This window comes from Amblyomma mixtum, chromosome 3 (genome assembly GCF_055824585.1).
Source record: "Amblyomma mixtum isolate Tamu chromosome 3, ASM5582458v1, whole genome shotgun sequence".
NCBI lineage: Eukaryota > Metazoa > Arthropoda > Arachnida > Ixodida > Ixodidae > Amblyomma > Amblyomma mixtum.
Genome location: NC_143014.1, coordinates 39,472,231 through 39,490,676, shown reverse-complemented (window position 1 = coordinate 39,490,676; position 18,446 = coordinate 39,472,231). Strand labels below are relative to the sequence as shown.

The window sequence follows — 18,446 nt, the reverse complement described above, 5'->3', positions numbered from 1 at the left end:
CTCCTTGGATCTCGCGATATTGAACCTAAAGGCACACGCAATAGAAAAGAGAACAAGTGGCTTGTCACTTTTGCGTTTTGCAATCGGCATCGGCATACAGAAAAATGGGTGTGTCGATCCAATCAGCGAAACGTTCACGCCCTGCTCCACGGTGCAAAAGTGGTCCCGACATCCATCTCAGAAAGTGTGCACTCAAAGTACGAGCCAAGCCCGCCTGCATCACGTGACCTTACCGTCTCGAGAGCGCAAGCTTTTCGGATCGCCTATAGGCAAGTCTTCTCGGCCGGCAGGTCAGCGCGCGAATGTTTGGCTATGAATGTCCATCGTAGAGATACCATTCAAGAACGAAGCGGTGAATGCCCCTCAAAGCTGGCCCTCAAGTCGATGGCGTCGGCCGATCGTCGCGGCATCGTGCTTAATCCCCTTGCAGCTGTTTGCGAGACATCCCGGGAGCTTTCATAAGGAAGTTCTAGAAGTAGATGGTGTATACATATACATATAAAGCTTCACGAATCACACAAACACACAGGCGTAGGGGGGCAAACGCCGGCAGCAGAAATAACTCAGAACACGAAGGCACATAAAACTGAGCACGTGTGGGTCTCTCAACCGCATAACGAGCGTCGAAGTGAATGGCTCTGAAGGCAAAACATTTGGAAGACAAGTTTATCAAAGCTATGAGTGTATTGTGATCTTAGACACCTAAACTGGCAATGCCGTACTGCAGAGCACTGCAGAATCAACCGTAGATAGTGTCAGCAAGCGACAGTGCAGTAGTCATGTGAAAGTTAGGAACGTCCTTCCTCCACCTTCTCCGTTGTTCAGTTGTTGGTAGGAAATCGGTATCACAATCTTGAGCATGCGCAGTGGCGCCGTGGGCGCCACCACAGCGGCCGGAGTTCGAGAACATGGCAGGTCCATTTAGTCGGTCCAACCAGCCGCTTGTCGAACCACGACTCCGTGGTCAAGCAGGAGAGTGGGGGCCTTCTCTGCACGGAAAAAATGTCACCGGAACATGAGGGCGCGCAAGGAAAGGCGGAACGATAAAAGAGGTACAGTAAACAGAAGAAAAATGAAGCAAGATAAGAAAAAACGACATAAGCAAAGAATACACTCACGCTGGTACATATCGTGTGACCCACAGAAGGGTGGTGCGCCACCAGAGCTGGACGATGGGGGCACCGTCTGGTTCTGGAACACGTATCCACCACTCTTCTCGATCCGGCTCGACTCTGCAGCGGCCTTCCTCTGGTCGGCCAGCACGTTGACTTCCTGTGTGGACCACTGCTGCACGACGGACAGCGGGCCCGACGTCAGCGCACCAAACCACATAGGGTCCGTGTTCTGGATGCCTCGCATGACCTCCTTGGAGACCTGGTATTCGTTGACAGGGCGCTCCTCTTCGTCGAGGGACGTCGTGGTTGACTCCATACCATGCTCTGAATCCTTGATAGAGGTTGAGGATGACGGAAACGGCGCGCCACGAAATTCTCGCTGGACACTGCTGGCCCTGGTCGTCAGTGTCATCTTGGTCCGCATCGAACACATCTAACAGCCCGGCCTTCGTCTTCTACGCTCGCCTTCGCTCCGGCTGACGATGATGATGATGATGTCTTCATTTCGACGGTCGTCGTCTTCTTCCTCTCTCAGCCTGTGTCTCCGAATCCCCGAGGCGCGGCAAAATAAAGGCGCTCTCAGCTTGACCGCACAGCTACGTTCCTCGGCCTCGATAACCGAATTTCAGCAGGGATCGCACTTTTTCTTCGGCGGGGCGACGCGAGCGTGTTTTATGCGAAGCATATTACTAGAGGTACACTACAGCCCTTCGCCGTGGTTACGCGCCGTGCACACCACGTGGTACAGTGACGTAACACCACGTGACACATGACGTCACGACAGAGGAAGACGGAGGTACACTACAGCCCTTCGCCGTGGTTACGCGCCGTGCACACCACGTGGTACAGTGACGTCACACAACGTGACACATGACGTCACCACAGAGGAAGACGGAGGTACACTACAGCCCTTCGCCGTGGTTACACGCCGTGCACACCACGTGGTACAGTGACGTCACACCACGTGACACATGACGTCACGACAGAGGAAGACGGAGGTACACTACAGCCCTTCGCCGTGGTTACACGCCGTGCACACCACGTGGTACAGTGACGTCTCACCACGTGACATACCACGTGACACATGACGTCTCGACAGAGGAAGATAGGGGTCCACCTCGCGCCGTCGCTGTGGTTGCACGCCGTGCAGACCACGTGGTACAGTGACGGCACACCACGTGACATACCACGTGACACATGACGTCACGACAGATCGCCGTCACGCGCTGGGAGAGGGAGAACGATGCCATCGCACAGACACCGGAATGTCCTCGAGCGGCATTCCCGCGCATTTCGAACGCGCGTTCACACTCGGTGTAGGTGAAACGCTCGCTCCACCGGGCAGGCGGACGCGGCTTCCGTGGCAATCCAGGCGCCCACCCAACGCGCGTCTCGGGGTTAGTCGGCGTTCCGCTGTAGCCATGCCGTTGTCTTTCCCCACGACGAAGGCTTCTAGTGGTTGTATTAAAATGACCAAGTATTCAACCAAGGAAAGCCAAGTATTACCAAGCCTAGCCATCAATATGCTTCGCATGTGACCAGGGTTAACCAAGTTAAGCCTCAGCCATTTTTTTTATCCGTCTTTTTAGTAACGAATTTGACCTCTGAGGACGACAGATACGCGCGAGATGTTTGCTATCTTCCAAAGGTCACCTCAATCACAGTGTGCATGACTGTCCCTTGGACATCGCCGATGGATCTGCAGCGCTCAGAGCGGTGAACCGAGCCCAAGGGATCGCCGTGCAGTCAGGGCTCGGAGCCACCTGGCAAGCCTATAGACCCCCCCCCCCCCGCCCCCCTTATTACATGTTCCCTGAAACTTACTATGTCAAGCGACTGTATACAAAAGAATTTTACACCACGCGGTCACTGGCGAGTCATGGCCAGAAAACAAAACTATCCTTTAGCCGTTAACCTATTAAAAAAAAAGCTAAGCAGAATTAAATTCATTTAGCAGCAATCCACGGCAGTCTCTGCGTCAGAATTGGAGGACGGGGTAACGTTATAGAGCAATAGCCCAACTAATAGTGCAGTCGCAGAGTGCAATCTACACGCTAACGCAGCAGACACTGCATTCATGGTAAGTACAGCCCTGCAACGCAAAAATTACGCACGCACTGATGCAACTTTTGCCCAGTTCTATCGAACTTAGCACTCTTGCTGACTAGTTCAATGCGGCCCATTGCTTAGTGCAGAATACTGAAATGAGCTGTAGGTGGGCTGTTTCGTCCAAGGAACTTAAATGCTGCAAAGAAAAAACTGTGTGTTCCTAAAACATAAAGCTGCGTCGCATTCAAATACTCAAAGAGTGTCTCTTTGGTCATCTCGTGAGGATATTATGCATTCATAAGTGGATACAATTTACCTCTCGTAGGGTGTATTTTATATCAGTCTTTACTTCAACGCTGCGGTGCGTACGACCTTAACGTCAGAGTCCAGCAACGCTGTTATTGCTATTGTCACACTTATTCCGCGCTATTACATGAGCAAGTGCCTGGTCGGATAAGCTTCTATAACCTGAATACCCGTTGACATGGGGGGCATTGGGTGTATCTGTTGCTGTAGCACTCACTTGGGCTGACGTGGTTACTGCGACAAGACTATTTTTTTCAATATTTTATTTCGCACTTATTTCTTTCAACGGCCTTCCATCTGCACGCGGCAGTGATATTGACGTAGTTGGAGGTAGTCATTAGACATTTTTAATATACCCGAGACGAGTTAGCGAAGACGTATACCAATTTTACCGGACGCCTCCTGCGCGCGCACAGTGGCCCCGCCGAGCCCCATCCATGTGACTGCGCGTGCGTCCGGTAAAACTGCTATACGTCTACGCTAATACGTCTCAGGTATGGACTGACGAAGGCACAAAAATCTGTGGACAAAGAGATGTGAAAATGTAGCGCTAAAAACATTCCTGCATTAATAAAAGTACGCAATCACAAGGGAGCGGTGACATCGTTTTCATCGCTTTCCATGCGTTAAATTTCCCAGGGCCGCGGCGTCGAAAAGAATTTTGCGCGTGCGCAGATCGCTCCCATGAAACGCTTCTCGGTTACTTAAAGGGACCATGAAATGTTTTTGGTGGGCATATTCTAGTGCAACAGATCTGTACAGGTGGTCTTTGTGAGTACTTGAGTCAAATCTGAAAGCTCTCTGTTAATCCTACAATTTAGAATGAATTTTTAAAAATCGCAGCTCGCAGTAGCTCGCAACCGATTACGGCGACACACCTCACCGTCCATCCCCTACCCCGAAGACGTCAGTGGGCAGACGGAGCGAGCTTGAAGGCTTGCTCTTCTGACCACTGACGTCATCCGGGTGAGGTGTGTCGTCCTAATCGGTGGTGAGCTACTGCGAGCTGCGATTTTTAGAAATTCATTCTAAATTGTAGGATTAACAGAGAGCTTTCAGATTTGACTCAAGTACTCACAAAGACCACCTCTGCTGATGTGTTGAACTAGAATATGAACACCGAAATCATTTCAGGGTCCCTTTAAGCTCGGTCGCGCTCAGCGTTGTGACGACGAGGCTGCAGACAGAGGACAAGCGGATACATTCCTGTAGTGCAAAATATAACCTCACCAAGTATGTGAAAACTGACCTTAACAGGTACATGTACGCATATACACTTGCACAGACTGAATATATAGTCATAAAAACCGCCAATCAGTGGTCAGGATGGCCGAGCGGTCTAAGGCGCCAGATTTAAGCTCTGGTCCTCGAAAGAGGGCGTGGGTTCGAACCCCACTTCTGACAATGTATTTTTTTAGCATTTGCTTCTTTTGGCCCTACTGCGAACCCTGTACGTGTGCAAGGCTAATACACATTTTTATTAAGCAGCACAGTAGTGTTTATTTTTTTCTTCCCTCTGACTTTGCTGTTCGGCTCCTGATGCCATGGTCGCCAGTTTCCTTCGGGCCGCGCCGGCCCTGTTTCGACGGGGGCGGTACACAGGAACGCCCGCATGCCGTGCGATGTCAGCGCACATCAATGACACCCAGTTGGTGTAAATTAATCCGGACCCCTCCGCCATACGGTGTCCCTCACAGTCCACATGTGTCGCTTTGGGAAGTTAAACTACAAACTTTTACTCCTTCTCGCTCTCACCCACTCAATGGCGAGGGCAGACCATCGCTTTGGTGCCATTAGGAAACTCGCTCAGGGCGTCAGCACAAGCGACTACGGATATTTGAGCTCAGGTGAAAGGAACGACAAAAATGGAGGCCGCTTAACACTGCTTGCGTGCTTTGAATGCGTAAGCATTGTCTCATCATGAGCTCTGTAGCGAGGTTCAATAAAGATTCCCTCCTGAATAATGACACGGCTGCTAATTAGCTTGTCTCTGCTGTCTATGGCAGGGTAAGGGTCCTAATAAACAGTACAGTGTTAAAGGCACTTGAGTGAGTGATTCCATAAGATGTCCATAATGTGCACGCTCCTCAGCGTACGCTGGGTATTCGGACAAAATATGTTCCACTGTATCTGCTAAGCCGCAGTTGTCGCAACACGGACAGTTCGCTTGAACTAAACGGAAAGATCTGTCAGGCGTTTGTAAAAGCACTGTTTAGACGAAGTCGATGATAAAGATCTTCCAGATGGCGTGGACGTTTGAATGACAATCTTGATGTGAGGCATGGGTCGATGCAGTGCAGAAATTGGTGCAGCATTTTGAAGGCGGCAAAATGCAAAAGCGCCCGTACGCAGAGATTTATGTGCTTGTTAATGAAGGTCACGTGGTCGAAATTGATTCCGAGCTCTCCGTTGCAGCGTGTTCTATATCTCAGTGTTGCTGTGCCATGTAAAAGTCAGTCAGTCAGTAAGACAGACAGACAGACGGACGGACGGACGGAGACAGTCCGTCAGTCAGTCTGCAAATTCCAGTTGACCTGGTAAAGGTCAGTGCGCGACTGTTTGGCTATGAATGGCGCTCGTAGAGATACAATTCAAGAACGAAGCGACGAACGCCTTTAAAAGGTTGCCCTCAAGCAGATGGCGTCGGCCGATGGTCGCGCCGTCGTCCTTAATCCCCTTGCAGCTGTTTTCGAGACATCCCGGGAGCTTTCATAAGGAAGTTCTAGAAGTAGATGGGTATACATATGCATATAAAGCTTCACGAATCACAAACACACAAGCGTATGTGGGCAACCGCGGGCAGCAGAAATAACTCAGAACACGAAGGCACATAAAACTGAGCACGTGTGTTTCTCTCCACCGCATAACGTGCGTCGAAGTGAATGGCTCTGAAGGCAAAACATTTGGAGGACAAGTTTATCAAAGCTATGAGTGTATTGTGATTTTGGCAACTAAACTGTCAATGCCGTACTGCAGAGCACTGCAGAATCAACCGGAGATAGTGACAGCAAGAGACAGTGCAGTAGTCATATGACAGTTAGGAACGTTCTTCCTCTATCTTCTATGTTCTTCAGTTGTTGGAGGGAAATCGGTGCTACAATCTTGAGCATGCGCAGTGGCGCCGTGGGCGCCACCACATGGGCCGGAGTCCGCGAATGCGGCAGTTCCATTCAGTCAGTCCCGCTAGCCGCTTCTCAAACCGCGACTCGATGGTCAAGCATGAGTCCGGAGGCCTTATCTGCACGGAAAAAATGTCACGGGAACATGAGCGCGCGCAAGGAAAGGCGGTACGATAAAAGAGGTACAGTGAACAGAAGAATAATGAAGCAAGACAAGAAAAAGCGATATAAGCAAAGAATACACTCACGCTGGTAGATATCGTGTGACCCACAGAAGAGTGGTGCGCCACCAGAACTGGACGATGGGGGCACCGTCTGGTTCTGGAACACGTATCCACCACTCTTCTCGATCCGGCTCCACTCTGCAGCGGCCTTCCTCTGGTCGGCCAGCACGCTGACCTCCTGTGTGGACCACTGCTGCACGACGGACTGCGGGCCCGACATCAGCGCACCAAACCACATCGGGTCCGTGTTCTGGATGCCTCGCATGACCTCCGTGGAGACCTGGTATTCGTCGACAGGGCGCTCCTCTTCGTCGAGGGACGTCGTGATCGGCTCCATGCCTTGCTCTGACTTCTTAGTAGAGTTTAAGGATGACGGAAACGGCATGCCACGCAATTCTCGCCAGGTACTGCTGGCCCTGGTCGTCAGTCTCATCCTGGTGATGATGATGATGATGATGTCCTCGGGCTGAATGGCACATACCCACGGCGGGGGATTGGCCAGGGTGCATAGCGGATACAAACGCACTCATGTACAGGAAATGGAGTATAATTAAATCTAAAATTTGGGACACAGAGCTAGAATTTGTACAATACAAAAAATACTGAGAAAGAAAAGTTGTGAATTCACATTCTAGCAGAGGAATCTACCAGATGAAATTATCCTAACCGAACACATCTAACAGCCCGGCCGTCTTCTTCTATCGCTCGCCTACGGCTCCGGCCTTCGACGCTCGTCGTCGTCTTCCTCTACCGGCCTCTGTCTTCGGATCACCGAGGAGCGGAATAATAAAGGCGAGGCGAGAAATAAAGACGGGTTCCTGCTCTCAGCTTGACCGCACAGCTACGTTCCTCGGCCTCGATAAAGAGATTTCCGCAGGGGTCGCACTTTTTCCCTCGGTGGGGCGACGTGAGCGTGTTTTTGATCAGTCTCTTTAGAAACAAGTTTGACCTCTGAGAACGACACATACGCACGAGATGTTTTCTATCTTCCCAAGGTCACCTCAATCACATTCTTCATGCCTGTCCCTCGGACATTCTCCGGAGGAATCTGCAGCTCTCTGAGCGGTGCACCGAGCCCAAGGGGTCGCCGTGCGCCAAGGGCTCGTGGCCACCCCCCCCCCCCCCCCCCCCCTCCCTTTTATTCCACCAGAATTGATGAATAAAAATTGTTTCAATCTCTCTCTTCCCGTCTTGCTCGAAAGATCTTGTGTTTCTTGGCCGATTTCGCTCCTGATTTGCTGTCCCTTTCCCTACATGTCACCTTTTCGACTGCTTACATTTCCCGGGTTAAGCGAAATGAGATTTCACAGTAGGTCAGCGCTTGCCCTGCGTACCTTTTTTTTTTTTTTTTCATTCCTGTCATGTCGTTCGCGAAGCTCGTCACGGGATCAGGGTGGAAATTAAAATATCTTGCCTTCTATTGATAGAATCAGTATCCTGGTATGGCCAGTATAAACTGATAATTTTAACTTGATACTGAAACTCGCGTAAAACGGGATAAAACGATGCTCGGCAGTGGAACTCGATCGATGCCCTCGTACCCACCATGACCACATAGGGGTATGCATAGTCTAGCTATTGTTAAATGCATCAAGATTCTTAGAGTGGAAGAAAGGCAGCACTCTTAGCATGCCGGCGCGTTACGCATACGTGCGTAAAAGAGCGCAGAAGCGCGTAAACATTAGCACACAAGTAAGGTAACAGTCCTGCAACAACACTGGAAGAGTACAAGTGTCTCCGTTGATTAAGTTTTTATTTTATTTTTCTTGCAGTGTTTCTAACGCAGCCGCGCAGGATTTGGACACCAAGCTTCCTGTTTGTTGCAAACAAAAAAGTAGGTCCCTTAAAATCAGCTTTTGGTATGTTCAAGAACAGCTCCATTAGTTATAAAACCGGCATTGCTTGCCCCAGTACGAACAGAAAAATTCCGAGCGGCACAACCCACTCCCCGAAACGACTGATGTAATCTTTGAAAGGTGGGCATGCGCCTCAATAAACAAGCACAGTGATCGAGATCAAAACGTGCGGAGTAAATAAAGACCCTTCGTAAAGTCGTCAATGCGGCAAATCAACACTCCGTCTATGCGTACAGTGGCAAAAATGCTGTGGCAGAACAGCTCAGCTTCTTCGTAAGAGGACCTCCCTCAAGTGGATAGCGGTGAAAGTCTGCAGCTTCTCCGTCTCTAATGTTAGGCAATCCAGAAACACCTGCTACAAAAGGTGCGATTCCTAAGTTATGTTTACTTTACTAGTTTGAGAAGCATATAACGCCGACTCCCTTGCCAAGCGCCTCTCAAGCAACGCTCCTAGCTTTTCGTCAGAGGCCCATTTTATAGGCGCGTGTCAATACGCGAGATTTTTTAATAGCGAATCAAATACCCTTCTATTCGATTTGTCTAACGAATCAAATAACCATGGTCAACACTATTGAGAACGAATACAATTTGTTCTCATGTTTTGAAATGCTGTTCGGATAATCGGTGAATCGAAAGAGAAACAGTTTTTTCCGAAGACTGGTTTTAAAAAATGATACCCGATTTGCGTAGTTAGGCCAAGTGCGAATTAGGTTCGCTAGCAGCTCAGTTTTCACTTCGGTTCCGTTCACGGATGGTAGTTGTTCGGATATCGATGATGGGTTATTACCCATATATGCAGAATAGGTCATCCTCTACATTCATGGATCCCTATAGGAGTCTTCCTACCACTCCTGGCGCTGCGGTGCAGCAGTCAACCGATGCGCCCCTGCCCTTCTATTACAGGTGCTGTCATCGGTGGGACTTGGGTTGCTTGGGTTGGGTTACTATCCAGGTGGCTCTTCCCGAATAGCCTCTCACTATTTATTAATTGACCTGCTTACCCTCGCTGGGCAGGTGAGCAGCACAGGAATTTCCTCTTACTTTCGCAGGTGAACCCACGCCAGTGCCGCATTTCTGCCACAACGTTTTCAATACCGACGTAAACGGCGCACATCACTCTGTCACTGCCGCCACGCAGCTCAAAGCGCGACTGAGGTTCCCGCTGACCCAGAAAGCCAGTTATTCGCCTTCCCTTTCGCCACTCTCTCAGAGGCTTCGCGTAAGAATTGGTTTTTGAGGAAATGAAATGGCGCTGTAACTGTCTCCCATCTCGGTGGACAACCGCGCCGTAAGGGAAGGCATAAAGAAGGGAGTGAAAGAAGTCGGGAAGAAAGAGCTGCTGTACTGGAGAGCTCCGGAAAAATTTCGACAAACTGGGGATCTTTAACGTGCACTCGCATCGCACAGCACACGGTCGCCTTTTGCGTTTCGCCTCCATCGAAACGCGGCCGCCGCGGTCGGTCCCACTTTTGATTTTGCCCGGTAGGATGCTAACAGTGCTTTCCCACCAATAAAAACCAGAATAGCCGCATCTGCTCCTCTCCCTCGCCTTTCCTTCACGCCGTCGTTTAACTGTCCAGCCGGGGAGGTACCGCACGCCTTTCTTCGTAATTTAGCCTAACCTAACCTAACCTACATGGATTTAACACGAGTTTGGTGCCAAATGCGAAGGATAACGCCAACGGCGAGAACGAGTTATTACGATTTCCCGTGTAAGCATCCTAAGCTTAGTGCAGGAACTCGCCGTTCATGAATTTTTTTTTTTTTTTTTTTTTTTGGGGGGGATGAAATTTATGAGGGCTGTGGACGCGAAACTAGGCTGTAAGTCAGTCTATTAACCGATTAGATCATTAATTACCGATTACGTTCACTTGACCGCACGCAAAAAATCCGTATTCCATTGGCTGCCGGTTCTGCGATTAATGACCGATCCGAGGACTTCGCAAAGCGCCGCGCTAAGCGTTCCCTGTAACTTAATATGTCATGCGACTGTGCACAAAAGAATTTTACACCACGCAGTCACTGGCGAATCATGGCCAGGAAACAAAAGTATCCTTAAGCCTCTGGCCTACTTAAAACGAAAAGTTAAGCAGAATTAAATTCATTTAGCAGCACACCACGCCAGTCTCTGTGTCTGAATTGGAGGACGGGGGAACGTTATGGAGAAAGAGCCCAACTGATAGTGCAGTCACACAGTGCAATCTATGAATATAACGCAGCAAACACTGCATTCATGCTCAGTACAGCCCTGCAACGCAAAAATTTCGGACGCACTGATGCAACTTTTGCCCATTCGCATCGAACTTAGCACAACTGCTCCCTAGTTCAATGTTGAACATTGTTTAGGTACAGAATACTGAAATGAGCTGTAGGTGAGCTGTTTCGTCCAAGGAACTTAAATGCTACAAAGGAAAAAGTCGAACGTAGTTTTCCCAATAGAAAAATGGCACGAAAAATTTTGCACCGCATCACTGCTAGACACACGAGTGAGTGACAGCCTCTGTGCTCACTACTTTCAGCAGTGCAGTGACGGAAAAAAGTGTTTTTTCGGGAACTCCTGCTGAGGCGAAGTGCTTCGAGGTCCCATAGAAGCCCGAGTATTTCATATATCATTTTTACCAAGTAAAATTTACCTACAAAGGGATATACCGCAACCGGAAGCAAACCTCCTTGGCCATTTGGCGTTGGGTGTATCGATTTGTAATCACGCTCAACACTTCCGTAGCAATTCGACGCGGGGCACGCACCTATCTTCGCCGAAACTTATGCACGCGACCCGCTGAACAATGGAAATAGACTTTTTAGAATAGGAGACGCATATCGGTTAGGGGAATAGCGGTGCACCAGTGCGCATGCGCAAGACCATAACTCCAAAATTGGAGGAGATACTTGAGCTCCGCCTTTAGGGTATATACGGAATTGGTTACTCCCTACTTTAAATTCATATATATCCCTGGGAGTCCTCATTCCACTGCTGGTGCCGTGGTGCAGCGGTTAATTGCGATGCGCGACAGCCCTGCGATGACAGGTGTTGCCACCGGTGGGGCTTGTGCGACCGGGAAGAGCAACCTGTCTATTTATTTATTTATTCAAGTTACTCACAGGCTCCTTTACATTGGAGCATTGTGTGAGCGGGGCAGTACATAGAAGTTAGAGAACAGCGCAAAAAAAAACAACGACTGAAGAGAAACGTTATACAGTAGTTAGCAAGAGGCACTGAGTAGAATACAAATAAAGTAATACAATACGCAATAATTAGATAAGTTTCAAAATGTGGCAACATGGAAATGGAACACGATTTGACAGTGAGGCTAAAAAGTGCACAAGTTAGTTCACACTAAGCAGCAATAAAAGAGATTTTTCGCAAGAACATAGAGAAGTGAGACACTAGACGAGGATTGCGGTTATCTTATCACGAAAGGTAGCAGGATTTCTGGTATTAGTAGCATCGTCAGGAAGGCTGTTCCAATGGTTTATAGCACGTGGGAGAGCAGACATGTTGAATGCTTTTGTATGACCGCCCCACCGCGGTGGCTCAGTGGTTACGGCGCTCGGCTGCTGATTCGAAAGACGCGGGTTCGATCCCGGCTGCGGCGGCTGAATTTCGATGAAGGCGAAATTCTAGATGCCCGTGTACTGTGCGATGTCAGTGCACGTTAAACAACCCCAGGTGGTCGAAATTTCCGGAGCCTTTCACTACGGCGTCCCTCATAGCCTGAGCTGCTTTGGGACGTTAAACCCCAATAAACCAAACCTAAACCAAGCTTTTGTATGACCAAAAATACGCGTAACGCTGCTATGATTATGGAGGCGATGAGATGTGCGACAAGGCCGTGACAAAGGTAATGTGTGACTGTGAAGACTGAAAACTATTTTATGAAATAAGCAAAGAAGTGCTACTGTACGACGTGATTCTAAAGACTCAAGTGATAGCGATAACTTGATCTTAGTGACGCTGGAATGCCGGTTATAATCGCGAGCGATGAAGCGTGCAGCACGGTTCTGTATAGATTCGAGATTACGTGTTGCATACGCTTGGTCGCGACCAGTCAGGAATTTAACTGCCACCTGGTTGCCCAGGTGCCCACCGAATCCCGGCCCATATGTCGCTCACAGCGGCGACGCCATCGACGACGATGTCAGATTTTCTACAGAACGGGAGGTGTCGCGTTAAATAACACCCAAAGTGACCTGATCGCCCGGGCCAGCCAAACAGCTTCGGCAAACGGGGCCCTGGACTAATGGCTCCACCCTTTGGAAGCCTTCCTCCCTACCTTAGCTCATAAAAGTTTTTTTTTTCTCTTTCTCACCCTCGGGGGTTGCCTCGGCGCCCCTGTTCAACCTCCTCGCTGCACACGGTCCGCTGCGAGCATGCTACAACGCTCGGCAACGAAGACGCAATCACTAACGCCGACACCCGAGGTGTGAAATTTGGAACCAGAAAAAATATCTTTGTATTCGAACTACGTGAAAGACATTTTCGAATAGTTTTAATTTTGTTACCCATAAGTCAAAATTCTGACTGCCGGCCCGACACCGGCAGAACTAATTAACCTTGTTTGGACTCCGGCCCACGAGGGCCTCCGGGGAAACGAGACAGCGCACGCATTGGCCCGAGGACTCACACACCGGAACCCCAATGCGGTCTCGTCGAGCAGAGAGCCCCTTCAGACGAGCGAGGAGCTGAACACGTACCAAGATATTCTTAGCCATTACAGATTAGGAATACAGACATTACCTGGAGCATGCAAGGGCCTCAGCAAAAAGGAAGAGGTCATATGGAGAAAGTTACAGGCGGGAGTTTTTCCGAACCCACTAGCACTAAGCAGATGGCATCCGGCGATCCAAGACCCCAGGTGTAAACAGTGTAATGAAATAGCAGACATGATCCACATGGTGTGGACATGCCCTAGCCACAACGAACCAGACAGGAATATAGAGTCCTGGGAGGCTTTAATGGTCAGCCAGAAAGAAGAAGAACAAAAAGAAGTCATCCGTCTGGCCCTGGACACCGCTGAATCCCAAGGGATCCCAGCCTGCTGAAAGGGGAGGAAGATGACGGCGGTCAAGACTCGTCTTTTTCGCCCTCTGATTCCTTGACGGGTGCAAATAAAGTTATTTCATCATCATCATACCCATCAGTCTGACGAGCCCGTTTTTTACAAGACACTGCTGTCATGCAGTAAAGTAATACGGGTGGCGTGCTCGTGTGTCTTGTGGGGAAATTACTCGCGACGACATGCCTTCCTTCACAGTAGCTCTTATGCTTATCGGCTTCACCGTCCAGAAAACGGAGCTAAATATTGCGAATGGGCCTCTCCATGTCATCGACGACATTGCTCCAAGGCTCTTCTGGGCACTGAAAACGCCAGGCACGGAAAAAAAGGCCGTGCGCTAGCGAAGCTGCCATGCCATGCCCTGCGTTGCGACGCCGCCAGCCGCCATGCTTGGAGTGCACGTAGCAGACGAACTCCTGCTCCGAAGGCATGTCTTTCCCGCGTGTAGCATTGATACTGCCGCTTGGAATCCCCGTGCTTCGGAGATACGGCCGGTAGTCGTCGGGAGCGATAGCTGCACGAAACTACGTCGTAAACGAACGCCGCTCCGGATGGGCAGCTGCGCTGGTTAGCGCTGCTAAAGCCGACCTAGAAACGGGCGCAGCAACGAATGTTGGTGGTGGGTTGGGTTCCCCTCAACTCCAGGATCGAAGCTCAGACAGTGGTCAGTGACAGCAGCTTCTTCCGTGAAACTGGAGAGCCGCATGTGGTTCAGGGACATTCACGGGGACGACAGCGGCGACCCGACCACTTCATCGCGGCGGTGTTTTTTCATAACTGTAGACGGCGTATCTGCGCGGAACATTCGATTCCTGAGGTTTGGTTTGTATTGGTTCGGGTTTAGGAGGAGGATAAACTTTATTTCCGCCGACAAATGTAGCAGACGGTGTGGCGTTATAGCCCCATCAAGTGGCCATGAGCCCGTGGCGTTCGGCGACTTCTAAGGCTCTTGTCACAACCCGGATCTGTGTGTCCGAGTCGGAACTGAGCAATGCGGCCTCCCACTGGTCTGGATTCGAGAGCTGCAAGCCTCGAGGGGGGGGGGGGGGGGGGGGGGAGTCCCAAGGGCAAGCCCAGAGTATGTGGGATAGAGTGGCATGTTGGCCACATAGTTGACAGGAAGGTGAGTATAGACCCCAGAGTATATGCGGGCATACATCGCGGGGTTGGGCAAGGTGTTCGTTTGGAGTTGCCTCCACGCAACCTCTTGGGGTTTGGTGAGAGAATATGTGCGGGGGGGGGGGGGGGGGATATAGAAGTCTACCTAAGCGGTATTGCATGGTTATGTCATGAAATGTAACCATACGATTTCACGCCGTCCGCAGGACGGGCGACACCACATCCCGGTCGACGAATCCTCGGGCATAATCGTGGGCCGCCAGATCAATTGATCGGGCGGAGTTGGAGTTTGGTCGAGTGGAGGAGAGAGAGGGTGATAGGAGAGACCCGGCCTTTGGCGAAATTACGAATCGCAGATTTATAGTCGCTGAATATGGTTTCTGCAGAGGTGGAGACCATCGCCGAGGCTATGGCCGCCTCCTCGGCCTCTTCAGGCGATCTGAAGGGAATGGAGCACGAAACCAGCGGCCGTCCACAGTAGTTTACAACCGCGAGCGAAAAAGCTTCGCGGTCGGGGTATTCGGCGGCGTCGACATAGACTGCTGTCCGATCTGTTAAATATTTTTGTGCAGAGACTTCGCCCTGTCCTTGCGGCGAGCGACATGATACTCTGGGTGCATGTTTTTAGGAAGAGGGGTAACGAGATAAGGTTACTGTGGATATGTTGCGGAAGCTGGGTCTTGTCGGCGACAGTTGTTTCGAAGCGCATTCCGGTGGGGGAGATGAAGAGCCGCCTTGTATGCCTGTCTAATAAGGCAGTCAACGCGGTCCCGTTCCTGGCAGCTAAGGTAGAGGTAAGGGAGGGTATATGTGAGGCGACTGATAAACGCCTGAATGAGACGTCGGAGGTCAGCCTCTCGCATGCCTCTATGTTTATTAGCAATGCGACGAATTAGACGAATGGTCTGCGAGATAGTGACTGTAAGTTTAACCTCAGCATCGGTGTTTTTCCGATTGCTCTGGATGAGGAGGCCCAATACCCTAATGGTGGATACTTCGCGTATGGGCTGGCCACTAGCAGTATGCAGATGGGAGGATGGCGTGGAGGCCGGGTTGACCTCGGATGAGCAGCAGCTCGGACTTCTGAGGGGAGCACGAGAGGTCGGCTCCGGCTACATGGCGCTCAATGACATCGACTGCTTGTTGAAGTGCGGATTCAACCTCAGCATCGTTGCCTGTTGAAACCCAGAGGGTAACGTCGTCTGCGTATAAGGTATGGGATAGCCGGGGGATAGCGTCTAATTTATAAGGCAACTTGAGCAAGGCGACATTGAAAAGAAATGGGGAGAGAACGAATCCCTGGGGGGTTCCATTGCTACCGAGGGTTATAGGGTCTGAGAGGAGAGAGCCAAAGCTAAGTTCAGCTGTACGACCACAGAGGAAAGCGCGTATATACTCGTAGGTACGATGACCAAGATTTAGTAGGGAGAGGTTAGCGAGAATGACTCCGTGCGAGACGCTGTCAAATGCCATAGAATAGCCTTTGTCTTGCGTAGAGAGATTTGAGCGGAAGCCAATCATGGTGCGAGGTAGGAGATGGTTATGTTCAACGTAATGATTGAGACGGTTGAGAATGACGTGCTCCATCAGTTTCCCAGCGCAGGAAGTGAGGGAGATGAGCGGAGGTTTTCGAGAGCTAGTCGTTTGCCTGGCTTCAGTATGAAAATCACGCATGCATGTTACCATGCTGCGGGGATTTCACCCTCTTTCCAGCAATCATTCATAACGGCAGTGAGGGCCTAATGGATGGGTCATCTAAATTACGGAGAGTTTTGCTGGAAATGCCGTCCGGTCCCGGGACAGAGTTAGGGCGGAGCTGAGTGAGAGCGAATCTTACCTCAGCCTCCGAAATCTCCGCTCCGAGGGCGGGGTTGGCACCGCCCATGTAGTGGCGGAGAGGGTCCGGGGAGTAGTAGTATTGAGATAGCGGACGCGAAGTTCATCGAGAAGATCCTGGTCTGAGCCGGGGTGTTGATGGACTATGCGGGAAATACTGTCTCGTTGGGATGTTTTGCAACCCTCTGGGTCTAAAAGGTACCGGGAAGGTGCCAGGTGCGGGTTTAACGTCCCAAAGACCGTAGTGACCCGTAGTGAAGCGCTCCGTAGTGAAGTGACCCGTTTGCACCGTAGTGAAGGGCTCCGGAAATTTCGACCAAGTGGGGCTATTTAACATGCACTGACATCGCACATGGGCTTGTAGAATTTCGCCACCGTCGAAATTCGACAGCAGCGGCCGGGATCGAGCCCGCGTCTTTCGGGTCAGCGATTCCCGAGGTATACTACATATGTAACCTATAGATATGGTGCTTCAGACTTTAAACTTAGGATGACCTGCGAACGTTATGGACAAGGCGCATATACCGAATAAGCGCATGTTAATGAAAGGATGTGGCCTCGTCTTGGATCTGAAAATGAGTTCTTGCGCTCCGTTTTTCGGTGGAGTAGTGGCAACCCAGGTGGCGTTACACATGCACGCCCCCCTTGCTTCGACTTTGAGACTGCTGGCGTTTAAAAATTGCGGCACCTGCACGCGACCGAAAGTAAAGGTAGCCAATAAAAAGCGCCGGTTTTGCCACGTGATACCAAGCAGCCAATCACGAAGACGCGTCATTTTTTTTCTCGTCTTTGCAACGGCACATAGGGTACCGCTTGGGCGCTAAAGACAACCAGGGGCCGGATTCTTGCGTGGTTTGCTTCTCCCAACCAGTTGGCCTCTGCTCGCGCTTTTGGCCGCCGCGCCGGCCAAACGCGCAAGCAGAGGCCAACTGGTTGGGGAAAAGCCAACCACGCGAGAATCTGGCCCCAGATCTGCACTTTCAAACTACACTACACGGAACGCATTACCATACCTGGAATGACAAAAATAATGACCCGTCGGCAATTACATAGCAGATTTTTGTGCCTCATGTGACCTAAACACCAACTACGCGTCAGTCATCGTTCAACTGATGAAACCGAAACAGCATCAAGAGGAAATTCAATTTAAATTATTTAGCGGTCGTACACGAATACCACAGGTTGCTCCATGTATATGAATGTAATGCATCGTTCTGACATGCAAACAAAAATTTAGCATTGCTGCTGCCAGGTACTGGAAAGAACACAGCTGAACACAGAGTGCGTAGTTTTGAAAGCTTATGCGGTAGAAATATGGACGTTTTGAGACTAAACACATCAACACATGGGTACATTTGCATACAATTCTGGGCTTCGATGACGTTCCCCCCCTCCCCCAATGGTTTGGCTTATGGGGTTTAATGCCCCAAAGCAACTCTGGCTATGAGGGACACTGCAGTGGAGGGCTACAGATAATTTCAACTACCCCGGGTTCTTTAACGTGCATCAACATCACACAGTACACGAGTCTAACATTTCCCCTCCATCAAAATGCAACCACCGTGGCAGAGATCAAACCCGAGTCTTTTGGGTCAGCAGCTGAGCACCATAACCACTGAGCCACAGTGGTGGCTTCATCTACCCCAAATGTCTTAAAATTGTACACTTGAAGCCAATGCACAATCCAGAAATTCAAAACATTCGGAGCCACACAAGAGCCCAACCTTCACAAATGGAACAGTCATGCAGTGACAAAAATCTATTT

General features: G+C 50.3%; 2 protein-coding genes and 1 non-coding gene across 3 annotated transcripts; 1 reads left to right on the top strand and 2 right to left on the bottom strand.

Annotated features, from left to right (window-relative positions):
- Positions 1-845: 845 nt before the first annotated feature.
- Positions 846-1,527, bottom strand: LOC149349762 (importin-7-like). The gene is made up of 2 exons (XM_089575479.1): positions 1,115-1,527; positions 846-984 (listed from the first exon to the last, which is right to left on the bottom strand). Exons 1-2 carry the CDS (start codon positions 1,525-1,527, stop codon positions 846-848), a joined length of 552 nt encoding a protein of 183 aa, XP_089431605.1.
- Positions 1,528-4,790: 3,263 nt separating this feature from the next.
- TRNAL-UAA (transfer RNA leucine (anticodon UAA)) lies at positions 4,791-4,874 on the top strand. Its single transcript has one exon. It is a non-coding gene; the product is annotated as a tRNA-Leu (tRNA).
- Positions 4,875-6,564: 1,690 nt separating this feature from the next.
- On the bottom strand, positions 6,565-7,246 carry LOC149349760 (importin-7-like). Its single transcript, XM_089575478.1, has 2 exons — positions 6,834-7,246; positions 6,565-6,703 (listed from the first exon to the last, which is right to left on the bottom strand). The coding sequence occupies exons 1-2, from the start codon at positions 7,244-7,246 to the stop codon at positions 6,565-6,567; spliced, it is 552 nt and encodes a 183-aa protein (XP_089431604.1).
- Between the last annotated feature and the right edge of the window lie 11,200 nt (positions 7,247-18,446).